This window comes from Leucoraja erinacea, chromosome 6, assembly GCF_028641065.1.
Source record: "Leucoraja erinacea ecotype New England chromosome 6, Leri_hhj_1, whole genome shotgun sequence".
Taxonomy (NCBI): domain Eukaryota; kingdom Metazoa; phylum Chordata; class Chondrichthyes; order Rajiformes; family Rajidae; genus Leucoraja; species Leucoraja erinaceus.
In genome coordinates this window covers 3,037,988-3,065,969 of record NC_073382.1, presented here as the reverse complement: position 1 = coordinate 3,065,969, position 27,982 = coordinate 3,037,988, and the positions used below count along the sequence as shown (strand labels likewise).

The window sequence follows — 27,982 nt, the reverse complement described above, 5'->3', positions numbered from 1 at the left end:
CCTGGGATCATTCTTGTAAACCTCATCTGGACCCTCTCCAGAGCCAGCACATCCTTCCTCAGATACAGTGCGTAAAATTGCTCACAATATTCTAAATGGGGCTCGACCAGCACCTTATAGATCCTCAGCGTTACATTCCTTTTTTTGTATACATGCCCACTCGAAATAAATGCTAGCATTGTGTTTGCTTTCTTTGCTACCGATTCGACTTGCAGATTAATTTTTGGGGAATCCTGCACCAGCACTCCAAACTCAACAGCAAAAGCAGGAAGGCAGATTACTATCTAAATGGCGTCAAGTTGGGAAAAGGGGAAGTACAACGGGATCTGGGGGTCCTTGTACATCAGTCTATGAAAGTAAGCATGCAAGTACAGCAGGCAGTGAAGAAAGCGAATGGCATGTTGGCCTTTATAACAAGAGGAATCGAATATAGGAGCAAAGAGGTCCTTCTGCAGTTGTACAGAGCCCTAGTGAGACCACACCTGGAGTATTGTGTGCTGTTTTGGTCCCCTAATTTGAGGAAGGACATTCTTGCTATTGAGGGAGTGCAGCATAGGTTTACAAGGTTAATTCCCGGGATGGCGGGACTGTCATATACTGAGATGGAGCAGCTGGGCTTGTACACTCTGGAGTTTAGAAGGATGAGAGGCGATCTCATTGAAACATATAAGATTGTTAAGTACTTAGACACACTAGAGGCAGGAAACATGTTCCCAATGTTGGGGGAGTCCAGAACCAGGGGCCACAGTGTAAGAATAAGGAGTAAGCCATCTAGCACGGAGACGAGAAAACACTTTTTCTCACAGAAGTGGTGAGTCTGTGGAATTCTCTGCCTCAGAGGGCGGTGGAGGCAGGTTCTCCAGATGCTTTCAAGAGAACTAGATAGGGCTCTTAAAAATAGTGGAGTCAGGGGTGAAGGCAGGAACGGGGTACTGATTGGGGGTGATCAACCATGATCACATTGAATGGCGGTGCTTACTTGAAGGGCCAAATGGCCTACTCCTGCACCTATTGTCTATTGTCCCAAGTCCCTGTGCACCTCCGATTTCTGGATTCTCATCCCATTTAGAAAATAGTCTAGGCCTTTATTCCTACCACCAAAATGCGTGACTCCACACTTTGCTACACGATATTCCATCTGCCACTTCTCTGCACACTCTCCCAGCCTGCCCAAGTCCTTCTGCAGCGTCCCTGCTTTCTCTACACTACCTGCACTTTTCGTATAATCTACAAACCTGGCCACAACGCCTTCAATCCCCTCATCCACTTTCTCATCTGCACTTTAGTGGCAATTTCACAGACGCCAATTAACCTACACATTCACACGCCATTGACACATCAATGACGTGACGACCGATCCCATTGTGCCGATTGTCCGGTTGATGCATACTTAAACGCACACATCCAAGACTGTTTGTTTGTTTGGAGTGGTCACCACTGGCAAGATAAGCAACTGAATCTTGAAGATAGACACAAAACGCTGGAGTAACTGAGCGGGTCAGGCAGCATCTCTGGAGAAAATGCATAGGTGACGAATAGGTCGAGACCCTTCTTCAGACTGAGAGTCGGGGGGAGAGGGAATGTAGACCTTATATTGAGCTTAACGGTCCCCGAATCTTTCTTAGGTAGACAAAAATGATGGAGAAACTCAGAGGGTGCAGCAGCATCTATGGAGCGAAGGAAACATTTCCTTCGCTCCATAGGTGCTGCTGCAGCCGCTGAGTTTCTCCAGCACCTTTGTCTTCCTTCGATTATCCAGCATCTGCAGTTCCTTCTTAAACCCCAAATCTTTCTTAGTCGTTCTTAAGAATCTTCTAAGAATCCCTCTTAGTCCGATGCAAGTCAACATGCAGTTTTGCAATATTTTGCCTCCACGGAGGCTAGTTGACTCGCTGAGTTCTTCCATTGTTCTTGGGGTTTTTTTTAAATCCCTGGTCTGGTCGCTTTTGTCGAAGAAAATTAAGAAAAGCCTGAAGAAGGGTCTCGACCCGAAACGTCACCCATTCCTTCGCTCCAGAGATGCTGCCTGCCCGCTAAGTTGCTCCAGCATTTTGTGTCTACCTTCGATTTAAACCAGCATTCGCAGTTCTTTCCTACACAAAATTAAAAATCGACTTGTATCTGGAGTCTTTCTAGGACGCACCGGGCGTGGTTAACAGGTTTCTCTGACTATGTGCTCGTGGGTGAATTTGAAACATGTTCACGCAAGTTTCAAGATTATCGCCCCTAATTTATAAATCAGAGCATTGAGTGTAGAAGTTGGGATGCAATGTTAAAATTGTACAAGGCATTGGTGAGGCCAATTTTGGAGTATGGTGTACAATTTTGGTCGCCTAATTATAGGAAGGATGTCAACAAAATAGAGAGAGTACAGAGGAGATTGACTAGAACGTTGCCTGACTGGATGGAGCCTCTGTGAGATTATTTAAAGGCCACCATGCAAAAACCGTCACTATGATTCGGATTTCACTCCTGGCATCTCTCTCTCCCTCCCTCTCTGGCTGGGCGCCACTTTGTATCAGCCTGTATTAATTTCCCTGTTCCCAATGGCTCTAAAGATTACAGTACATATAATTGACTGGCTCTGGTCACGCAATCATTTTTTTTTTCTCTCTCCCATTCACCAGAAATAAAATACCAACAAAGAGTGAATGGAAAACATAAAACGTTGTTACAGTGTACATCACTGCGGAGACACAAGTTAGCTGTTTGTGCTAATTAAATTGTAAACAAACCTGTGACATTTGCAAACTAAACTAAAAATCGGCCTTGTGACAGACACCCTGATTTTTTTCTTCTGATCAGCATTTTCATTTCTGCAAATCGCTTTCACCCCTTGCTAGTTCTCCCAGTGACAGCACTGTTTTCTGGAAGTTTGGTCCTGCTCACATTTAATGGTACCACTCATTTCCCTCGCTATCCCCTCTTTCAGTCTTCCTCCCCATCACCACTTTCCTCCCCATCTCTCTCTCTCTCTCACACGCACTCAGGTTCTTTATCACTCCTTCGTCCTCGTTCTCTCTGGTCTTCCCTATCCATCTCTCTCTGACCTCCTCCCGTTCACACTCCCCTTCTCTGCAATTTAACCTCCCTGGTCCCCTTTCCTTCCCCCCTCCCTCCCATCTCTCTTTCTCCCTTCCTCTGCTCTTTATTTCACTCTCCGCAACATCCACTCCACTCCCTCCGCCCGTCCTAAACTCTCCCCTCCCTCTCACACACGCCGCCTTGATCTGGCAGAGACTGGGCGGGTTCCTGCCACAGCCTTTTCCACTCCCCCCTGTGTTCGGATGACGGGCACCAGGGTGTCATTTGCTCCTGTCCGCCGGCCTGCGAGGGGCTGCTGGACGAGTCCCCCACCTTAGTTAAAGGGGCGCTGGTCCCCCACCGACGGGAGAAGACGCAGAATGCAAAGCACAAGGAGGTGACGGAACACAACCCCACCAAAGGCAAGGAGCTGGTGCGATGAAGAAACTCCAGAGCAGATATCTGTTCGTCCTCGCCGCTTACTCGCTGCTGCTGCTGACCATTCCTTACATGCTGGACTGTCACAACGACCGCCGTGGCCCCAGGGAACCGTACCTGGTCGAGGTGGTCCAGAAGGAGGTGGAACCAGCCCCCCGCTTGAGGGAGAGCGGCAACGCGAGCAGTTGGACCCCGACGCCGGGGGCGAAGCAGAAACAGCACATTTACTTGCACGCTACCTGGAGGACGGGCTCGTCGTTCGCGGGAGAGCTGTACAACCAGCACCCGGAGGCGTTCTACCTGTACGAGCCCATGTGGCTAATGTGGCAGGCTCTCTACCCGGGGGACGCCGAGAGCTTGCAGGGGGCAGTCAGGGACATGCTGCGCTCCCTCTTCCACTGCGACTTCTCCGTGTTGAAACTCTACTCGGCTCCCGGCCCCCTGACCACTCGCACCGTCTTCGGCTGGAGGAACAACAAAGTCATCTGCTCGGCGCCTCTGTGCGGCGCCTACAGCAAGGACAGGGTGGAGTTGGTGGACGGCAGCGTGTGCGAGAAGAGGTGCGCTGCCCGGGACATCAAGGAGCTGGAGAGCGAGTGCAGGAAGTACGACGTGATGGTCATCAAGGATGTCAGGGTGTTGGACGCGGACATCCTGCTCCCGCTGATGCACGACCCGTCCCTCAACGTCAAGGTAGTCCAGCTGGTGAGGGACCCTAGAGCGGTGCACAACTCCCGGATGAAATCCAAGCTGTCGCTGGTGAAGGAGAGCATTCAGATCTTGAGGAGCAGGAGATCGGAGAGGAACCAGCGAGCCATCCCCAACAGGTCGCAGAGGGCGGACACCTACGTGTCCAACGCCCTGGAGGTGATCTGCGAGGCTTGGAGCCGAGACCAGACGCTGGTCAAAGAGGCCCCAGCCTGGATCAGGAGAAGGTATCTCACCATCCGCTACGAGGACTTGGTTCTGGAGCCGGTGGCAGGTTTGCGGACCCTCTACACCTTCGCCAACCTGACGGTCACGCCGGCCACGGAACAGTACGTGTTGAACATGACGAGGGGGGTCGGCTACTCTTCCGACAAACCCTTCCTCATCTCTTCCAGGGACGCCAGGGAAGCCATCGGCGCCTGGAAGAAACGGCTGAGCTTGTGGCAGATCGAGCAGGTGGAGCAGAAGTGCCAGAAGGCTATGATATTGCTGGGCTACCAGATAAAGAAACAGGACAACACGTAGACCCACCAGCCTGTTAGTATTCAGAGATCGGGCGAAGGTAAAACAAAAAAAAAACACAACGAGATTCACGCCATGCCGTGGTGAAACAGGAATAGAGTGGTGGTCTATGTTTAAACACTTGATCACACTGTGCCATATTTTTGTACACCCCTTGAAACAAAGTCGGTAAATAAATAGTCACCCAAATCTGGGACTTGTTTGGTACACGTAAAGTCTGCAGTTTTCATTCTATATATCTATGTTGTGCCTAACATGCACTCCAAGCCGATAGAGAACCTCAAACCATCACAATGGTACCGATAAAATCTAGCACATTGTCTGCAGTATCAGTGCGTAGTTTTCCAGCACAACTTAACTTACATTTTGATAACCTCCCCCAACCTCACCAATTTCTTCCACGCAACATTCTTTTACAGCCCTCAAAGGAAACCACTGAGCAATCTCGGGTAAGCAATGGCTATCTCCTTCAAAGAATATAGAAACATAGAAAATAGGTGCAGGAGTAGGCCATTCGGCCCTTCGAGCCTGCACCGTCATTCAATATGATCATGGCTGATCATCCAAATCAATATCCTGTACCTGCTTTCTCTCCATACCCCCCTGATACCTTTAGCCACAAGGGCCACATCTAACTCCCTCTTAAATATAGCCAATGAACTGGCCTCAACTACCTTCTGTGGCAGAGAATTTCAGAAATTCACCACTCTTTCTGTGAAAATGTTTTCCTCATCTCGGTCCTAAAAAATTTCCCCCTTATCCTTAAACTGTAACCCCCTTGTTCTGGACTTCCCCAACATCGGGAACAATCTTCCTGCATCTAGACTGTCCAACCCCTTAAGAATTTTGTAAGTTTCTATAAGATCCCCCCTCAATCTTCTAAATTCTGGCGAGTACATATTTAAGGGTCTTGGTCAAATAGCCCCCATTATCACTTCCAAATTCAAGAACTTTGAAAATCATCTCACCAATTGATGTGTTCCTCAATCATTCTTGACCCCCATCCTAGTCACTAATCACTTAGCCCCTGCATATCAGTTACCCCCATCCTAGCCACTTAGCTCCTCACCCCCTCCTCACCCCCATCCCCCCCCCCCCCCCCCCCCCCAACCTGGTCATCACACCCAGACAATTGCTGACCATCCTCTGACTGTCAGTTGAGATCCTCTGATCAATAACCCCACCTCTCTGACTGCTGATTATACCCCGTCCAAACCATCACTAACAATTATCAGCATCAATTCACCCCTGCTTCCAAACCTGCATCAACAACAACTACCAAAGCTGGCAAGAGTATCAGGTGCATGAGAAAACAACTACATGCTGGTTCCCCTCCAAAACACACACCTTGTTTTGATTTATGTCACTGTACCTTCAACATCACTAATTCCCTAACCTGGAACTCGACGCTGAACGAAACCCCGGGAACACCATCAGCAACAAAATTGGAGTGGTTCAGAAAGGCAATTCACCACCACCTTCTCAAGAGTAAGAATAGCTGGCCGATAAATTGAGGCCTATCCAGTGATGGCGACATCTCATGATGAATCAAAATAATGCTAATGTTTACTGTGTTCTCCGCCATCCAACCTACGTCTGATCTATCTACTTACCAATCAGACCCAAAAGGTCGCCCATCCCTTCTCTCCAGACATGCTTACCTGTCCCGCAGAGTTACTCCAGCTTTTTGTGTCTCTTCTTTATATTGTCTGATTAGTTAGTGGACTCTCTGGTTCCAGACAGTTAATTGTGGAGTTCAGACTATCAATATTCTTTAACACTCTTTCATATGCTTTTATTTGGCTCTGGACCAGAAGGTAGTGGGAAAAGTATTACATTTGCAAGCTTGTGCAAATTTAATACTGCCAAAGTGGATCCAGTTCACTGTTTGTTCACTGTATCTGAAATTTCCCAGGCATTAAAAGAGCAGTATCTTATAATCCACCCATCATCCAATCCTCAATCAATTCTAAAAACAGATTCTCAAGAAAAGTAATCTGTGAAATGTTAACTTTATTTCTCTGACTTGCTGGGCATTTCTGTTTTCAAATCGGATTTCCAGCATCTAAAGTTTCTTTGCTTTTCATTCACATAAACGTCTTAACAAGTCATTACTATTTCTGGGAACTTGTTTTATGAGCTACTTGGATTTGAGTTTCAAAGATTCATTGTCTTTCAGGAAACAATAAATATATCATGGCACAATTCAAAGAAGAACAGGGGGATCTGTAATCCCCAATCAGCATCCTTAGAACAGGTTATCCGATTATTTGCCTGATTGACATGTATGTTTATCCACACTCACCGTAAAGCTTTAGAATCATAGAGTGACAGTAATTTACAGAATTAGGTCAATTGCTTGCATGTTTGCCAAACAAAAGAACCTCTGACTAATCTCACTTTCAAAATCAGTCAGGAGTCTTGTGAGTCTTGTACGTTACTTGCTCATTCAGGTACCAGTTAAATGTGATGAGTTTATTCTTCCTGTGGTGATCTTAATTGTGCAGCTTTACTGCAGCCTTAATAGGTTTTCAGCCGATCCAGCATGACTTTTCTGCCTCAATATTCATATACTATACGTTGATACAGGACTATAGGGTAACAATTCAAAAATTGCAGAAGAGACCAAGCTTGGGGTGCAGTAAGCAGTGAAAAAGACAACGATAAACTGCTCGAGGGAATGGATAAGCAGGCAGATTGGTTAGCCAAATGAAATTTAATACAGAGAAATGTAAGGTGTTCCATTTTGGCAGAAAGAACAAGAAAAAAAAATAGGCCAAGTGGAACAGTTTAAAATTGTGTACAAGGACAAAGAGACGTGGGTGTATACACTCATAAATCTTTGGAAGTAGCAGGACCTGTTGAGAGGGAAGTTAATACATTATTTGGGATTTTGATGTTCAACTATATTGCCATTTTTCCTGTTCATCCCAACTGGATCTCTCGTGAATTTGTAGACCTAAATGAAATCTCTTTGCTCTCTCTTTTCCAGTACCATTCTCATTGCCAAAAAGGGTGGTGGGTGCAGAGATCCCCATCACGTTTCAAAAAGTACCTAGAAGAGTCATACATACAGATCTACTGATTGAGAGTTGGAAAGTGGGGATGATCTAAATAGTTTCACCCTTGACTGGACCAAAATACCCCTCTTATGAACCACACATTTCTATGGTGTACTTCAAGTTAGATGCCACACACAAGTCCAATTCCTGTATACATTTACTGTAACATTTGTTCAAATCTGCCTGAAACCATATGCAACACAAGCTATTTATCCTTTATGTGTGCAGGCATTGCTCCATAAACCTGTCTTCATTGGTGTACAGAACCAACCAAACGCTGCTTTTTTGAATAACAAATGGTCAGATCCCATGACATGTCTGTAAACCATGGGAGATTTGGCTCTGCTTCCCTTCTACAGGCCTTTTCGGGGATAATGGGTTTTTGTCAGCAGTTGGAACCTCTCAGCAGGTGGTTGGTTAGCCAGTTGATTGTGCATTCTTTGCAAACGAAACACACAAACTCGAGCTTTGATTGGGCCCTTATTTTGTCAGGACATCAACAAGTATTCTCTCCAGGACTGGTTCGAAGCAATTTTTACATGGGATGTTCCTTCCATTTCATTAGTTTTAACTCTGCGATTGTGTTTGGTGTCTGCACAAGGCAAATTGTTTTTGACAATGTTATTACACACAATGTTATTACACACCACCACCAGGCATAGAATGGGAGCATCTGTGCTTCTTTGTTTTAAAATGAGGGCATAAACAATTAAGGCATATTCATTGAAGGACTTTAGTTTCTGGAAGAAAACAGGTTTGTGAAGCAAAAATCTCAGGATCTGGATTCTTAGTAGTCTGAAGTTTGGCTTCAATCCATTGGCATTCTAATGCAAATAGCGTTCATCTTGGACTCTATGAAACATATCTAAGTATTCTCTTTTTTGTCAGGAGTATCAGCAGATAGTGAATTGTATCAGGCATCCTTCTGCAAGATAAAAGTTACTTTAAATGAAACACTTAGAGCATGAAGCATCTGATTTGAACCCTAGTCTCAAGAAAAGAACTGCCCTTGTGTATTATGCACTGCATTTGCACAGCAACACAACATGGATGCTCAGCTATGCTATTCATACTTGGGCAGGCAGACTTATCTATAGTTCACTAAATCCTGTGCGAATGGGAAAACAATTTGATCTTAAAGGCTTATACAACAGAGGCAAAACCAGAATGCAACATACAACAACCTGTAAATCGCCCCTAATGTGCAGGGAGTGGTTGCAAAAGTGGGAAAACATAGAAATTAGGTGCAGGAGTAGGCCATTTGGCCCTTCGAGCCTGCACTGTCATTCAATATGATCATGGCTGATCATCCAACTCAGTATCCCGTACCTGCTTTCTCTCCATACCCCCTGATCCCTTTAGCCACAAGGGCCACATCTAACTCCCTCTTAAACATAGCCAATGAACTGGCCTCAACTACCTTCTGTGGCAGAGAATTCCAGAGATTCACCACTCTCTGTGTGAAAAATGTTTTTCTCATCTCGGTCCAAAAAGACTTCCCCCTTATCCTTAAACTGTGACCCCTTGTTCTGGACTTCCCCAACATCGGGAACAATCTTCCTGCATCTAGCCTGTCCAACCCCTTAAGAATTTTGTAAGTTTCTATAAGATCCCCCCTCAATCTTCTAAATTCTAGTGAGTACAAGCCGAGTCTATCCAGTCTTTCTTCATATGAAAGTCCTGCCATCCCAGGAATCAGTCTGGTGAACCTTCTCTGTACTCCCTCTATGGCAAGAAATAACATAGAAATAGTGTGAACAAGATGGTGGTCACGAACTCGGTGGGCCGAAGGGCCAGTTTCCGTGCTGTATCTTTCAATTCAACTCAACATACAAATTCCTGGCTGCTGCTCCTAGCGCAGTAATAAGGATTGTTGCACAGAGAGTCTATCTTTCAGGCTGAGATAATAAAATCATGTCCACTTTCCCAAGTGAAACATAAATGATCCATGCCCGCACCTTAAAGATCAGGTTAGTTCTTTTTTGTACTTTAGTCATCATGGCCTCATCATCACCTCACAGTAAATGATGTACTGTGGCCGTGACCACGTTGTTGTTTGTTTGATCATGATATGCTTAATTTGGCTGACAATTGCCCTTGGGGATGAGTTCCTTGCAAGACCTTTTGAGAGGGCATTTAACAATGAACCATACAAATGGTGTCAGATTTGGAAAATCATTAGCACAGCACAATGTACAAAGTGAGTCACATATCTTAAGAGTTATTACAGCATGGAAACTGTCCCATCAACCTAACATGCCCATGCTGACCAAGATGCCCCATCTATGCTAGTCTCACCTGCCCACATTTGGCCCATATCCTTCTTTACCATGCCTTGTCCGATAAAGCCATTAAAAAAAGAGATATTGAATCTGCTCCGCTTAAACGACAAGGGCAACAGAACGTAAAGACTGATTATATTCATTTTTATTTTTATGACAACATATACACAATTTTTTTTTGTACCATGCACGATGAGTCATGATTACATTAGTACATTAACCTGCACTGCTGGACACATCAGAATTAGGAAAACTACTTACTCACATTTGTATTTGAAACACAGGGTCAAGTTAGCTACCGTTCCACAAACGGACGCTGGTTATTTCAGTATTACTTTGGGTCCATGTGGTCCAGGTAATGAAATAGTTTAAAGGCATCATACCAGACATCGGATTTGTCGTCTTTAGTGGCACAAGCACGTGGATAAGCTCAGAGTCGACACATAGCAACCATGACACAGTAAATGACAACTTGCCAACATGACTGACCTTTGCTGCACTGAGTATTAATGCGATTGAGGCAAATTGCCAAGTTTGTAATGGACATAGTGCTTCCGCCTCCCCCCTATTACTTTTATTTCACATTTTATCAGAGAAAACAAAACATTTCTTCCTTCCTTTCAGGTAAATCAAAACAAACCAAAGACAAAACCCACAATTTGCAAGGCAAAGATAATCAAACCCAGTGCAAAGGGCTGCACAGCAAGGAGTTAACAATGTCAACTGGTGTGGATGACTTTAACATCTCCAAATCTCCTGCACAGCAGAAAAATACAAATATTTAGTTTCAAAAATCCAAGAATAAGTACTAAGGTGCAATGGGATTGGTCACAAAGTGCTTGTGAATGCCTATCCCCCCCCGCCTCAAACCCTCTCATGCTGGGGATGGATGCCATTGGCTGGGATAGATCATCATGGGAGCTAATAAACTAAATCCTGTTGCATCAAATTGGACAGATAGCGTATCTTAAGCATATAAACGTATCCAGTTTCCTCCTCCCTGTTCATTTTGCCCTCCTCGTATAATGGGGTTGAACAGCGACAAGTCTGCAAGCCTGTAACGAGACTGATTTTTCCACAGCAATGAAGCAGACCAGGATAGAAATGGCAATCTCATTTTCCCTGAGCCCTTCATGAGCTTTTCAACACTCCCTCGAAACACTGGAAATAAATTCTCAAAGGCAGGAATATATTGGAGACACTAGTGGGTAAAAAAAAAAAAATCCAACGCCTTAGCAGACTTTATTTTTCCTTCAATAGATGCTGAGAGGCATCAATAACCAAAAACGGGTGACAATGGAAGAAATCACAGGAAGAGCACATAGATCGTTACTCTTCCTCCTTTTCTCTACCTCTTCCCCAAAACTCTCAGACTTGTGCATAAGATGTGTTGGGAACTTGGCAAGTTCTTTCAGGAGACAGTCTTTTGTGTGAGCACTTGGCTGATTTTTCATGCAAAGATCCAAGTCAAAGTAGGGAGATCTAATCACAGAAGATACACAAAGGCCTGACTGAAACCAGCTACCAACTCGCAATTCAAACAGAAGCTTTATACATGGTAAAGTTGCAATCTGGTTGCTTTCAGTTTAAATATATGGAAAAAACACATGCACGGTTTGTTCATGAAGTGCTGACTGTACTGAAACAGAATTTTAACCACCTAACATCTGAAACTATTGGCTGTGCAGTGCAGTCGTCAAAATTTCCCCCTCGAAACATTGCTTCATTACTTGCCTTGTGTTGGTTGGGTGCCACATGACAGAGTGCAACAGATGTCTCTGCGTGAAAAATAATGTGTTGCATTTGCAAGATTTCAGGAAGGGATTCGAAGGCAGAACGTATTACAGCAGATCTCATGTTGTTTAATGAATAGTGTGTGCTTAATGGCTGGGCAAAAGCACATCTGCAGAGCAATTACAAAAAAAAACCCCACTGTAAATAAACCATCTTGTAAAATTTTGGATCTATCTTTTATCACCACTGTTATATTCTGATCAGCTGCCTGTGGCAAACTCCTCACATTATTCAGTTCCGTTGGAATAAATAGGATGGAATATTGGGAAGGGATTAGGACAAGCAACCAATACCGCATGCTCATTTAATGGTGGCAATCAAAGGACTATTGTCTGCTCCAGGGAGTGAATACTTTAAACCAAAGCTCTGGCATTGGCAAGTCATCCTGATGCCAGAAGAGATGGCCAATTAAATTCAAGATAAATGACTCAAAATGTTGCAGTCCCCACCATCTATGTCCTTTTGTTGATCAAAATGCAGTGAAGCATAAGTTGGTGAATCATCTGATCTAAAATCTGCCAACATAGTCTGTTTTTTGAGTTAATGTAAAGATCTCCAAAAGATCATGTACCCGTTCAAAAAAAAATTACCATGTTGGAGAGGGGCAGGTGGATCCAGGGTCATTGTTCTTCAATTTTCTCAACAATGAGTTCTGCTTAAATAAAGGTAATCTCAGATAACACAGGTACATGCTATTTGTACGTCTATGAACATCGGGGTGTTCCTGCAAGTAAAAGGACGAATCGGAAAAATTTGCTTGCAATATTAATACCTGGAAAAACATGGCAATCTCTGGGTCCCACTGTAAGGAGCACAATGTTTTAAAACAACTGAAGGTGTGTTGGTGAGCGTTAATTAATAAAGGCCCAGGTTGCTAGATAAACTGGGATACCTCTTGACAACCTGAGCAAGATCAGTCAATAGGAGAAACACATTTCTGGAACAGGTCCAAAATAAAAATCACACAGCCTCCATCAATATGGGTGTGTGCACCTAATTTTTATAATGCTAAGACAACTTTAAAGAACTACTGTCAACAATGATCCTCTTGGGGCGATCTCACGATTTTACAACATACTTGACCTTTGAGTGAACATCTGACCCAAATCACATCATCACTAGGACTATGTTTCTCAACTCAATAATATCACCTGTCGCCACTCCCTCGTTGTTTATCCACTGGCACCTATGCCCCGGTCAGCAATTCCCATTGTCCCCTTGCAAGCCGTTCATCATATATATCATCCAAAACTCTGCCGCTCGCAACTTAACCTGCAATAAGATGGAGGCACAAGAGGCTGAAGATGCTGGAATCTTGAATAGAAAACAAAATGCCGGTGGAACTCAGCGGGTCGGGAAGCATCTGTCAAAGGAAATGGACAGACAATGCTTCAAGTCCAGACCTTTCACCTAATCTGTAGAGATCACTTCACTGGCCAACATTGGCTCCTAGTCAGAAGATCTGAAGAAGAGTTCCAACCTCAAACGTCACCCATCCTTTTTCTCCAAAGATGCTGCCTGGCCCGCTGAGCTACTCCAGCATTTTGTGCCCTTCTTCGGTATAAACCAGCATCTGCAGTTCCTTCCTACATAAAAGGATACAATGTGCCGGAGTAACTCAGCAGTTCAGGACAGCATCTCCGGAGAAAAAGGATGGGCGATGTTTGAGGTTGGGACTCTCCTTCAGACTCTCCAGATATGCTGCCTGACCTGCTGAGTTACTCCAGCACTTTGTGTCATTTTGTGTATTAACCAGCATCTGCAGTTCTTTGTTTCCACACATTGGCTCCTGGTCCTTCGATAGTTCCTCATTGATATCAGTGTATCCAAACCCCAAACTGACCATCACATTAAACTCCTCCTTATCTCAGGGAACTGCACATCCTAACAAATGACCTTGCATATCCTTGACTTCTTTCACCCCAACATTACTTGGCCTTATCTTCCATCTCTTTAGCCCTAACCTCTGCACCTCTTTCTTTGCCTTCATCGAAAGCCACTGGTGTGACCAAAACCCCCTTGATTTAACTCCTGCTTTGGCTAAGGATGACTACTTGTCAGATTACACCAAGAAATATTTTATAAAGCAGTGCAAACAAATACAACATTAGTATATTAGTGATACAACTTTTCACATCTTTAAACTTCTTGAGATAAAGTGGATATTTCCATTTTGTTTTCACAGCAGGCTAGATTGTAAATTCCAGAAAACAAGTATCATTAGCAATCAAAATTCTAACAATAAACACAAAATGAAATAGGCTCTGGAATTACAATTTGACTAACAAAATAACATTAATATCTTCAAACAAACCACCAAAAAAAAAAAAAAAAAAATTTGTTTGTGCAAAAAAAAGAGCCACTCAATGTGCCTGGAGTATGCTCATGATTTACAAGCTCAATGTTCCTGGAAGTTATTGACCAAAGCTGTCACAATACTTCTGCATCCGGTTCGCTTATTTTGGAAACAAATGTAATAGATACCTATGTCCTTCATTGTCATGACTACAAGATACAGCCTGAACTGCAATGTCAAAAACATTTGTGAACAGTTGCCATTCCATCAGCTTCCTTTATCCATGCCTCCCTATGTGGCTGATTAAGGGGCTGTGCTATCCAGTGCTATCTGATACGATCATGTTCCCGCATTCGCTTCAAATGCACGTTTCCAAAGGGTAACTGCTCCACCCTGCTTTTGACTTGGTTCAGCTCCATTTTCAGTGTGCATTATGTTGGTGGAACAGAGAGTACAGGGAGGACAGACCTGTCACAGAAATCAAGGACCATGTTTATGTGAAGCCAGCTTTCAAGGTTATACATTATTGTGACAATCCATGCCTGGCAAAGCAATGCAGCTCAGACATAATGACAAACATAATGAAAGACACAAAGTGTGGATTAACTCAGGGGGGTCAGGCAGCATCTCTGGAGAACATGGATAGGTGACGTTTCGGGTCGGGCCCCTTTGTCAGGCTCTGAAGGTTTAAAGGAAGGTCCCGACCCGAAACATCACCTATCCAAGCCCTCCATAAATGAAGTCCCTTCATCTGAACCTGCTGAGTTACTTCAGCACTTTGTGTCTTTTTTGGTAAACCAGCATCTGCAGTTCCTCGTATTGACAGGAATAATGACTTTGCATACAAACATTTTCAGCTCCATGGCAGCTTTGACTATTTTGTTCCCTGAAGCTCTTTCCCCATTTTCTCAACCACATTTGTGTGGGCACTCTTGCCCTCCTTGTGAAATTAAAGCCTTTAAAAATCAACTGAAACGTCTATAACAAGTCCTTCCATTAAGCTGAAAGATCATAGACACCTTCCCACTTTCATTAAGGAATACCCTACACAATCAAAGCAACAGATTTGGGGCCTATTTTTGGGCCATATTTTGTTCATTGAAATCAACTGATTGAGAACAACTCTCTTTTCCCTCTACATAATAAAATCTTCCTTGATTAAAGAAAAACATGCAGGGCCCAGAAAGCCCTTGGCAAATAAAAGAAAACACAAATTCAAGGAACAAATCTGTCCCGTTAATTCAAAACAATATTTGACTATCATAGGCTTTAAAACTTCTTGTTCTTGTCTCATGAGCAAAATAAAAGTATTAATGTAACTTTCCCTCCATTCAACTTCCAACTTTTATATAGCATCAAAATAGACAAATGAAAATAAATAGATCAGGAGGTCTGATTGGGTGATGTCAATGTCTTCCACTTAATGAACTGCTGAACTAAATTGCTGAGAAGCTGCCACTGACTTACTCCACTAAGTGATCAACTAAACAAACCTGTTGCAAAGGGCAGAAGCACACACTGCTGATTATTTGCCACTTTTTCTCCTTTCATTATGTCTGCTGCATAAACACATTCACTTCCTCCAGTCTACGGGCATAAGAAACTGCCTCCAACATGCAATGTCCAATTTCAATTTAACATGATATTCTGAACAGAATGATGTACATTCCTCAAGTTATCTTCTTCCAATAAAATAAGTTTATACAAAGAGCAAATTTGGAAATCTTCACCCTGAAGAATTCAATGTGCAGTGTAACGTCCACAAATACTGAGACGGGCTTAAAGGCCGCCAAGTGCTGGAGTAACTCAGCAGGTTGGGCTGCATCTCTGGAGAACGGGTAGTTGATGTTTCTGGTCGAGTCTGAAACTCGGTCTGAAGAAGGGTCCCTTATCGTCACTTACCCATGTTCTCCAGAGATGTTGCCTGAGCTGTTGAGTTTCTCCAACACCTTGTGTCCTTTTGTGTATTAAGCACCATTTGCAGTTCCTTGTACTGAGATGGGTTAGTTTGACCTATGCCAAGGTTAAAAGTAGGTGAGATGTACGTTCATTTTTGCCTGGAGAATGAATCAGTAACAACAGCACCTTTATGGATAGTTGATGTGTTTCGGTAGAAACGAGAAACCAGCCAAAAGTAATTCATTCATATTCTGGAGAAACCTTCACCATTCTTCAACTGCTTGTTTCATGGGTCCACGATTCCAATACAGCTTTGGAATATGGCTCCTTGAAGCGATACGAAAAGGAAACAAAGGTCTAAATAACCCCGTGTCTGATGTCAGTCGTTAAAGAAAAACTTCGGAACATACTTGTTGATTTTCTTTGCCACCCCATTATCCCAATTTATCATCAACTCACAATCAGCAATCGACACTTTTCAGAAATGATCAGGAGGAGATACAAATCCTCGATCTCACAACCCTATGCAGATGAAAGGGAACTGGGAGAGATGGGGGAAATAAAATACACAAAGTGCTGGAGTAACTCAGCGGGTCAGGCAGCATCTCTGGAAAGATATGGATGGGTGAATTATTAGGTCCAATCCCTTCTTCAAAGATACAGATACTCTGTCATCTGTCCCAGGGTTAGTGCAACACTGTAAAAATGGGGTTATTATTATGGTGGCACATCGTAACAGAACCTGGTGAATTTAGTTAAATTCATATAATTTCTAAGCCTACATCTCCCATGTGTATCAAGTAACATGAGCTTTGCAGCTTTCTTTGTTTAAAATAATCGTTAGCTAACAGATATCAGTATTAAAACAGTGAACATCTCATCATGACATTGAAAATATATTGACAGAAGGACACACAGCGGCCACACAGTCCTGAAGCAAGCACACAGGTGAGCTCTGCTACAGCAAAACCGAAAGCAAGGAAACAATGTGCCTTCAGTGGAAGGAGTAAGCTTATAGTCCTCTCTCTTGTCTCGCAATCTTTGAAGGATGGAATTCCATTTAACAGTTCACTGAGGTTACGATATCCTATTCCCCACTCGAAGATGTTCCCCCTGTAAAGTCAGTCACCTGAAGACGGACCAACATGCAGTGCAGTTTGAACTGGGACACAAGTGCACACTTGTGTTTGGAGTAACTGCCTATGTTGCTGGGGGAGAGGAGAGGGTGGGGGTGGGGTGTGGGGAAGGGAGGTTAAAAAAAAGTGCAAACTGAAACATGCGCCCAAAACTCCGCTCACTAGGAACTGAATCAGGTGTCTAGTGGCAGAGAAGAGAAAACGGACACTTCTCTCTGTGATTAGTCGTGCGTACGGCAGGTACACTTCATGCCCACTCCTTATTACTTTGAACCTGAAGGCTGTAAGGTTGGTGGAGCAGTAACTGTGGCTGGCGCGAGGTGCTGGTGACGGGACGTGTGTCAGCATCGTGAGACACGGCCGATTTCAGTGCGGTCTTGTTGCACCAGCGTGTACGCAGGGCGACTGGGGTATGATGAGAAGCATCACAGTGTTGAGGCTAATCAGTCAGTCGACGAGCTGATTGCACAGCGATGGCACCAACTGTGAAGGGTCACGGCATTGCCATCCCCTGGTTAAAGCTTAATGAAATGCCACGCATAGATGTTTTCACATTCTTGCACTGTAAAAGCTGAGCCAAGAGGTGTTTGAGAGAGAAGGGGAGGGAGGGGGGGGGGGGGGGGGGGGGGGGGTGAAAAAAAAATAAATCACACAAGTAAACCAGTTCAGTCTCAATGCCGAAAATAAAAATAGGCTTTGATCCTTCTTAGGCCATTCTATGCCTCACTCATGTCATTGCTGTCAAGCATGATCTTCCAAAGGGAAAACTAATCTGGTGCCTCGAGTAATGAGTTCATGGTCCTCCGTGCCGAGATCATGTTCCAGTGTATCTTCCGAGATGCTCTTGGTTCTCTTGCCGTCTGCACTGTTGGATGCGGTGCCCGAGCCAGAGGAGCCGTTAGCAGTCAGTGTACTCCCTCCGTAGGTCAAATTCAGGTCACCATCATTAAGTATCAGATCGGAGTCATCGTCTCGGAGCTGTTCTTGATTCTGAAAGATGAAGAAACAAAGCATTCAGGATGTAACAGGGTAGTAAGCCAATAAAAACTTACATTTAAACCAAACACGCACAGTGCCCTCCATAATGTTTGGGACAAAGACCCATCATTTATTTATTTGCCGCTGTACTCCACAATTTGAGATTTGTAATGGAAAAAAAAAAATCACATGTGGTTAAAGTGCACATTGTCAGATTTTAAATAAAAGCCATTTTTATACATTTTGGTTTCACCATATAGAAATTACAGCACATTTATACATAGTCCCCCCATTTCTAGACATCATGTTTGGGACACAGCAATGTAATGTAAATGAAAGTAGTCATGTTTAGTAGATTGTTGCATATCCCTTGCATGCAATGACTGCTTGAAGTCTGCAATTCATGGACATCACCAGTTGCTGGGTGTCTTCTCTGGTTCGTTCGCTCGTGTCAGATGACGTTCTGCCATCGCTTTGCTACAGCCAGTGCCACATCAGTTCCTCTGCGAAAATCATCCGCAGTGCATGCCTCTCTGCCGAAGCCAGTACCTTCAGCAGCCATACATGCCCAGGCCATAACACCCCCACCACCGCGTTTCACAGATGAGGTGGTATCCTTTGGATCTTGGGCAATTCATTCTCTCCTCCATACTTTGCTCTTGCCATCACTCTGATATAAGTTAATCTTCGGCTCATCTGTCCACAAGACCTTTTTCCAGAACTGTGGTTGCTCTTTTTAATGTTGCTGTGTTTACCTGCACTATTTAACTATTCGTACTGTTTTATCGGGGACTGGATTGTTTTTATTTTATGTGTGAAATGTTTACGTTTGATGTGCGATACTCCCGTATTCCCTGGGAAACGGCTTCTCATTTTGCACTGTACAACTGTTGCTTTGCAAGATGACAATAAAGGTTGACTGATTGATTAAGTACTTCTTGGCAAACTGTAACCTGCCCATCCTATTTTTGTGGCTAACCAGTGGTTTGCATCTTGCAGTGTAGCCTCTGTATTTCTGTTCATGAAGTCTTCCGGGGACAGTGGTCTTTGACAAATCCACACCTGACTCCTGAAGAGTGTTTCTGATCTGTCGGACAGGTGTTTGGGGATTTTTCTTTATTATAGAGAGAATTCCTCTGTCATCAGCTGTGGAGGTCTTCCTTGGTCTGCCAGTCCCTTTGCGATTAGTAAGCTCACCAGTGCTCTCTTTCTTCTTAATGATGTCCCAAGCAGTTGAATTTGGTAAGCCTAAGGTTTGCCTGATGTCTCAGTTTTATTTTTGTTTCTCAGTCTCATAATGGCTTCTTTGACTTTCATTGGCACAACTTTGGTCCTCCTGTTGATAAACAGCAATAAAAGTTTCCAAAGGTGATGGAAAAACCGGAAGAAAGACTAGGTGCTGACAGCTCTCTTATACCTGCATTAAGGAGGCAATTAAACACACCTGAGCAATTACAAACGCCTGCAGAGCCATGTGTCCCAAACATTATGGTGCCTTGAAATGGGGGGGGGGACTATGTGTAGAATGTATAAATATACTCTTTAATAAAATCTGACAATGTGCACTTTAACTAAAATATGATTGTTTTTCTATTACAAATCTCAAATTGTGGAGTGCAGAGGCAAATAAATAAATAAATAAATAGGGGTCTTTGTCCCAAACATTATGGAGGGCACTGTATATATACCATCAATATTCCATGGTGATCTGCCAAGGTTTGATGGTTTAATTGGCCCAAGGGGATTTCTTTGCATTCAGAGTGTGGTGGGTATGTGGAATGAGTTGCCAGAGGAGGTGGTTGAGGCAGGTACTGTAGAAGCATTTACGCAGATACATGAATGGAAAGGGTATTGAGGGATATGGACCTATTGCAGGCAGGTGGGACTAGCGTAGATGGGACATCTTGGTCTAAAGGGCCATATTCTGTGCTGCATGACTCCATGACAAAGTATTTCTACACAAGGGCTATGTACAAATAAATTGTCAAAGTGTGCATGAGTGTGAAGGGTCCATCACTATTGAACCAAGATTTCGCTCTGTTAAGCTGTGTGGCAGCTCCCATGCACAAACACCTTTCACTCTTCATTGTACGGTTCAGGGCTTCCTGGAATGTCAAGAGCTTCACAGACATCCCTAACGATGGCAGATCTGGATATAGTTCCTCTGCTGCTAGTGCCTGAGAACTTAGACACCCCCTCAAAGGCTTCATCAAATCACCCGAGAAGCCCAAAAAGTTATCCTTGGCCTTGAGGAACTTAACAGCACAAAGACTTTGGGAATTGGAAGTGAGCATTCATCTCAGAATACTGATCTACCATTTTAACCACAGTATTTGCTGCGGGTGGTCCAGTTAAGGGGCTGTCCCACTTGGGCGACCTAATCCGCGAGTTCTGGCGAGTTTGCCCTCGACTCATACTTGCAGCATGGTCGACACGAGGTTGTAGGAGGTCTTCGTAACTCTCCTTCATGCTCGAGAGTGGTCTCCGCGTACTCAAGGCCTCAGCTAGGTTGCGGCGTTTTTTTTCCAATGTTAAAAAATGCCCGCGAATAAAAAAAGGTCGCCATGGAAAAAAAAATCGATACTTTTTTTTACTCGTAGGTTTAGTCGTAGTAGGTCGGCATGTTAGTCGTAGGTAATCGAGGATAGTCGAAGATAGTCGAGGATAGTCTTCATCATAGTCGAAGGGAAGTCGAAGGAGATTGAAGGAGGTCGTCTTCACTCTCCACTATTCGGTGTCCAATTTTCCCAAAGTTTGTCGTAGCTAGTCGAAGCTGGTCTCAAACATAGTCGAAGGAGGTCTTCAACATGTCATTTTTTTTCCAAACTCTTCTAAACTCGCCAATTAGGTCGCCCAAGTGGGACAGCCCCTTTAAGCTACCGGCTGATGGTGATCCCCACCTCTCCATTTCCAAAATGTCACTGAATGTCAAGGCAATTGCCTTCTGGTGAAGGACGTTTTTGCTTGGCGCTTGTATGCATTACGTCCCAAGCCGGAACATTGACTGGCTTTTCCTCCATGCCGACTTGGATTGGTTATTATCCACAAGGAAGGCTATGAATGGGAAAATTGATTGATAATGCTGCTGTAAAAAATGGGCGTTGTACAGTGTTGTGGAGAACTCCTGCTGTAGAGTCAAGAGAGTCAAGAGTCAAGAGTCGAGAGTCAATTTAATTGTCATTTGGACCCCTTGAGGTCCAAACGAAATGCCGTTTCTGCAGCCATACATTACAAACAAATAGACCCCAGACACAACATAATTTACATTTTACATAGACATCCATCACATTGCTGTGATGGAAGGCCAAAAATAACTGTAAGGTCCTGGGGTGAGATGATTAGCATCCAACAAAAATCCTGTTCTGTTTCTTGAGAATCACCAGAGAACCTGAATGTTATCAATTCTATTGACTTCAGTTTGAGATCAGGAGGATGCTCACCATCGGGGTCCGGCGTGAGGGCCTGAACACCGGGCCACCCGGGGCGGCGACTGCAGGTGCTCGGAAGGCCCCAACCACGGATGAACACGAAGGGGAGGCTGGCTGGACTATGGTCCCTTCCTCACCTTGGTGCCATTTATGTTATGTTGTGTCGTGGACTTTCTGTGTTTGTGCTTTTTTTATAATTTAATTTCAATTTTATTTTTAATACGTTTTATTATTTATTTATTATTTACTTATTCTTTTTTTATGATTTTATGATACTGCCTGTAAGGGAAATTCATTTAGTTGTCTCAAATTGAGACAATGACAATAAATTTGAATACAATACAATAATACGATACATAAATACAAGCAACTCAAACTGAAGTACAAGATGTGTAGGGAAAGATATAGAGTGCAGAATATAGTTCTCGGCATCCTCTTGCATTGGTTCTATGGACAGTCCAATGTCCACCAAAGGGTAGAGGTGAATCGGACAGTACCTTAACAACCGTGTTTGGGAGTGAGTTAAGGGAAATGGCGGCTGGTACTTACTTCGTATGCTTGAGGACTGGTCAGGCATCGTGCGATTGGACCACACCAGCCGGGCAGAGTAGCAGTGAGCGGGGGGCCACTGTGCGTTAGGATTGGCTTCAGATAACTGGAGGATTGTGGTTGAGGAAAAACTCCAAGAAACCAGAAAGAAAAGGAAACCTCACTATTTACAGAATGCAAGACATTTAACATCAAGTACTTTACATGGTAGGTTCACGAGACGCACTCACCTACTTTTTGGTTGCCTTCGTCCTAATTTCATTATTTTTGTCCGTCTCTAATCCATTCTAAACTATAAATCTGACACAAACCTCCTGGAGATGCCAGAACCTGATAAAACACGGGAACCGTTCCTGATGTTCTATTTCCACTCTTCTGTGATATTGGCACTGGGAATGGGGTGGGACGGTGGCACAGCAGTAGAGTTGCTGCCTTATTATGCCCCCGTCCCACTTAGGAAACCTGAATGGAAACCTCTGGAGACTTTGCTCCCCACCCAAGGTTTACGTGCGGTTCCCGGAGGTTGCGGGTGGTTGCCGGAGGTTGCAGGTAGTGGAGACTGACAAAAACCTCCGGGAACCGCACAGAAAGTGGGACAGGGGCATTACTGCGCCAGACCTAAGTTTGATCCTGACTACGGGTGCTGTCTGCACAGAGTTTGTATGTTCTCCATGTGACCACATTGTTTTTCTCTGGGTGCTCGGCTCTTGTTTCCACCCAAACTCCAGAGATACGCTGGTTTGTCGGTTAATTGGCTTTGTTAAATTTGTAAATTGTCCCATGTGTGTCACTGCTCTCACCCCAACCATGGACTGTTTACCCTCCTACCATCCGGGAGGCGCTATAGGTCTCTCCGTTGCCGAACCAGCAGGTCGAGGAACAGCTTCTTTCCGGCGGCTGTCACTCTACTCAACAACGTACCTCGGTGACTGCCAATCACCACCCCCCCCCGGACACTTATTATTATTTATTCAAATCGTTTGCTATGTCGCTCTTCCAGGGAGATGCTAAATGCATTTCGTTGTCTCTGTACTGTACACTGACAACGACAATTAAAATTGAATCTGAATCTGAATCGGTGTGGGATAGTGCTAGTCGGCGCGGACTCGGTGGGCGAAGGCCCTGTTTCCATGCTGTATCTCTAAAGTCTAAATTCAACATACCATAAAGTCTAAATTCAACATTCCTCATCCCCCACAACAAGGTGTGGGATGAGGAATGGCTGCATCCCCTTCCAGGACTTCGCCTTTTAGATTCCACACTGGACTATCCTCCAAATGATCTGAATATTATCTCCAAATAATTCAATATTCCGATATCCATATCAGGGAGGGCCCAGGGAAGGGGGGGGGGGGTTCAGGATCTGGATATTCAATGTTCAGCAGCGAGGTAAAGAGGTTACAAAGAGAGCGAGGAACACAGACATAAAATCAAGGCTCTGCTCAGTACAAGTCAATGAACACAGAGCAAAAGCCACAATATGATTATAAAAAAAACTATCACTATCAACTATCACTGATGGCAGTAAGACAAGAGTTCACTTTGTATGTATTGATGATATGCTGATGGCATTTAATTAAGGATTTTATATCAAATGTTCAAGAGTGCACTGTCAAGTGAAACAAAACCCTCAGGGTTTTAATGGGCAGTTGCTGGCTTTTGAAAAGCACAGGAAGCCAAGTGATTCAGCCAATTAACCCACCAGCAATAAACATCGGCATGTGAGCTTTTGATGGAACTGACAAACCAGCAAGGCATACAACCCTGTATTAAAGTCGCAAGCTGTTGGTTAATTTAGTATAACCATGCGAAAAGACATTGTTTACAGAACAAACATTGCTTCGACTGAAAGGAAGTCAAAAAGAGTTACCATGCGACTCTTCAATCCAATGAAAACATCTGTAATGCAGCTGTGCTAGTGAGAGTTTACAACATAAACATTTTAAGAGCAGCTGGATGGAAAACAACTGTTTTCCTGAGCTCTGCATTATTCCCCAAATCATATTTAATCGCCTTTTTTTAAATGTAAAAAACATTGCAACTCATGGCCATTTTATACAGATGACATTTTTAGAAGGAATCGTACAGAATGGGAACATGTACTCAACAGGTCTTTCCCCGGACTCTTAAGCCCCCGTCCCACTTTCCCGAGTTACTCACGAACTCTCCCGAGTTTTCCCCTTGATTCGAACTTGGAGAATTACGGTAATAGCCAGGAGTACAATATCAGGTACTCGGGGCTATTTTCTTTTCTCGTGGACATTTTTCAACATGTTGAAAAAACGTCCCGACTTACCTGATGCCCCGAGTTCCTACGGCTGGCATTACGAGCCGTTATGAAATATCTACGGCCTCCTACGAGCTCGCTACCAACATTACCCGAGTTCAAATCAAGGGGAAAACTCGGGAGAGTTTATGAGTAACTCGGGAACGTGGGACAGGGCCTTTAGGCTGAAAAAGGGTCTCGACCCGTAATGACACCTTTTCATTCCACCTCTCCACAGATGCTATATGGCCCGCTGAGTTACTCCACCTTTTTGTGTCTATCTTAGCAGGGCATGTTCCATGTAACAGAGAACATGGAGTTTGCAACACAATTCAATGCTTGAAAGCAGCAACTTTGATCATCAGTTATCCGTGATGAACAAGTTTGACGTTACCTTGTGACTATATTACTTTTTAATCAATTGTCACAGTGCAATTGGAGCATGAGAGAGAAAGCAAACCATTTACTACATAAGCTTCATGTCAATTGAAGTCTATTCTCCACAGTGACAGGTTGAGTCGGATGGGTCTCTATTTCTTGGTGCAGGAGGATGAGGGATGATCTTATTGAGGTGTATAAAATCATGAGGAGAATAAATCAGGTAGATGCAGAGTCTCTTGCCCGGAGTAGGAGAATCGAGGACCAGAGGACATAGGTTTAAGGTGAAGGGGAAAACTTTCAACAGGAATCTGAAGGATAATTTTTTCACACAAAGGGTGGTGGGTGTGTGGAACAAGCTGCCAGAGAGGAGGTAGTTGAGGCTGGGACTATCCCAACATATAAGAAACAGTTGGACAGGTACATGGATAGGACAGGTTTGGAGGGATATGGACCAAACACGGGCATGTGGGACTAGTGTAGCTGGGACATGATGGCTGGTGTGGGCAGGATGGGCCTGTTTCCACACTATGTATCACTCTATGACTCTAGACCTGAGGGTGGATAAACATTCAATGTTTTAACTGAACTAGAACACATTATTCAGATTCTAGGAAACAGGACAACACTAAAGATCTTTATCGCATGTTATTAAAATGTCACGTGTGTTGCCCAAAGGTTCCCTTTGTTTATCAAGCTGGTGCTTTCAACAGCGCCAATTTTAATTTTATATTTTAAACTAATCCCACTTGTTCCCTTGGCAAGAATGAGAACATATTGAAACCACAACCAGAAACAAGTCCTTTCCAAAGGGTTTTGGAGCGTGACGGGCAGGAGCAAGCCAAGTAGAACCATCTAACGACTCTTATTGTTTGTCCCAGCAAAACCTGCCACAATAAAAGCAAGACGATTCACGTTCATGGTCTTTTCCTTTGCAAAGTTCAAACAAATGTGACGAAAGGATGCGGAACACATGGGAAATCTGAAACAAGTCGTAAACAGTTGGTGTTCCAGCCTCACAGTACGTGCAATCAGCTGCTCCTTTGGGAAAAACGAGTCTCCCTAGATTAGATCCGTGTCTCCCCCAGGACAGATACTCAGAAACTGACCAACTTCAAAATGCAAACAGATCTGGGTAAAACCACAACATAGAAAATCAATATTGCAAGGGAGCTCCCCCGTTGTATTTAAGCTGATCTTCTGTTTGCTCAGAAATATAGAATCTGGACCTGCCCAATTGTAGATCAGTGCATGTTCCTTTAACATAGTGACCTCACCACTACTAACCACTCCCCATTGTCTCTAGTATAATTGTAGTGTCCCCACCTCTAGCTCGCTCTCTAGCTCCAGTGATGACCACGGACAGCTATTTCATAGTGTGTATTAGTGAATGTAATAAACAGTTATAGTAAAAGACTCTGTGTAGGACTCGGGGTCATTCTACACCGATGAAAATGTATAAGGGAGGAACATTTAGATTGATGTTTAGTATGGTTTAGAGATACAACATGGAAACAGGCCCTTTGGCCTACTGAGTCCATGCGGGCCATTGATCACCTGTTCATACCAGTTCTATCCCACTTTTGCACCCACTCCCTATACACTAGGGACAATTTACAGTGACCAAGTAACCTACAAACCCCCATCTCCTTGGGATATGGGAGGAAACCGGGCCACCCGGAAAAAAACCTATGTGGTCACAGGGAAGAACGTGCAAACTCTACACAGACAGCACCCGAGGTCAGAATCAAACGCGGGTCTCTGGCACGGTGACAGCAGCTCTACCAGTTGCACCACTGTGCTGCCCATTAAATTTGTAGACAGTTATTCTTTACCTTAAATCCTTCGGTGTGAGATTCCTGCAACAATCTATGTTCATCCTGGAAAAGTGGCTGGTAAAATCCCAATTCAAACTAGACTTCAGTAGAATTGTAAACGCATTCTCTTTGTTGTAAATATCCAGTATTTTCAAAGTTTATATGATAACATTTTATATTTAACTCTCGGCCAAAAGCCAATGGATACTGTGTTTGCCGACTCTGTTATGCTGTTGCAAGTATAACATTCTGAAGTCTGAAGACCAATCCCACCCACCATGTGATCGTTGCCCCCCCCCCACTCCCAGGTTCCAAGGCAGCAAATGCCAAGACAACTGATCAGTGCGGTGCCAGCCCACCCCTCCCCCATTGCAACCCTTCCACCGTTCTCTAAACCTCTCACAAGCTTTTCTCTGTATCTCCGTACACGTGGTAATAAACTAAACTGAATTGAACTGTTAAGCCCCTGTCCCACTGTACGAGGTAATTCACGAGTTCTCCCGAGTTTCCCCTGATTCGAACTCGGAGAATTACGGTATTAGCCGCTCGTAGGTACTCGGGGACTCTCGTGGACACTCTCCGCACCTTTGAAAAATCTTCACGAGTTTACCGCGTTCCCCGAGTACCTGCCGTTAGCGTTACGAGCCGCTAAGTGACGTCCCGAGCTCCGACGTACCCGCTACGTACTTACCACGAGTGTGAAGGGGGCGCTGTTCTGGCGGCAGCCATGGTAGCAGCGCGTCAGCCTTTCAATTTTATTTTTTATTTTTAGTATGTTTTAAAGTGTGTATTTAGTGGGGTTTTTTGTGTTTTGTGTGGGGGGTGGTGTGGGTGGTGTAAGGGGGAAACCGCTTCGGTCGCCTCCTCCAGTCTTTCCCGGAGACGTGCCCGGGGCTTCAGCGGCAGGCGCAGCGTGGACTCGGCGTGGAGCGGGTGAGCCCTCGCTGGGGCTCGCTGGAGGGGAGCGCTCCGTTTCACTGGCCCGGGGCAGCCGGCAGCCTGAAGCCGCGGTCTGCAGAGCTCCAGCTGCTACGGCGTCTACAGCCCGGGATCCCTCGTGGGGGACCCGGGGGAAGAAGAAGCCGCCATTGCCGGCCCGCGGATAACTTCTACCGCGGGCCCGGCATGGACTTACCATAACCCCTGGAGGGGAGCTTCGACCGCCGGCCCTGCAGTCTACGGTGCTTCTGGCTGCGGCGGTGACTTTAAATCTCAACCGCCGGCCTGCGGCCTACACAATCTTGAAGCCGCGGTCTCTGGTGAGGAAAGACCGATCCTGGACTGGACTCTGGACTCTGGTCTTGTCCACGGGGTGGAGGGGAAATGGAGGAGGACGGCCAAACTTTTTTGTGCCTTCCACCACAGTGATGAATGCTGTGGTGGATGTTTATGTTACATGTTGTGT

General features: G+C 44.5%; 2 protein-coding genes across 2 annotated transcripts in view; one reads left to right on the top strand and one right to left on the bottom strand.

Moving 5' to 3' along the window:
- Nucleotides 1-2,854: 2,854 nt before the first annotated feature.
- Nucleotides 2,855-4,899, top strand: chst7 (carbohydrate (N-acetylglucosamine 6-O) sulfotransferase 7). The gene has a single exon (XM_055636494.1). The coding sequence runs from the start codon at nucleotides 3,463-3,465 to the stop codon at nucleotides 4,693-4,695; it is 1,233 nt and encodes a 410-aa protein (XP_055492469.1). The 5' UTR covers nucleotides 2,855-3,462; the 3' UTR covers nucleotides 4,696-4,899.
- A 12,881-nt stretch (nucleotides 4,900-17,780) lies between these two features.
- LOC129697804 (sodium/hydrogen exchanger 7-like) overlaps nucleotides 17,781-27,982 on the bottom strand; it is a 151,023-nt gene continuing 140,821 nt past the window's right edge. Inside the window, exons 14-15 of the mRNA XM_055636430.1 lie at nucleotides 22,117-22,222; nucleotides 17,781-18,151 (exon numbers count right to left, since the gene is read on the bottom strand). Of these exons, the coding sequence (XP_055492405.1) occupies nucleotides 17,903-18,151; nucleotides 22,117-22,222 (355 nt within the window). The 3' untranslated portion in view covers nucleotides 17,781-17,902. The remainder of the gene's footprint in view (nucleotides 18,152-22,116; nucleotides 22,223-27,982) is intronic.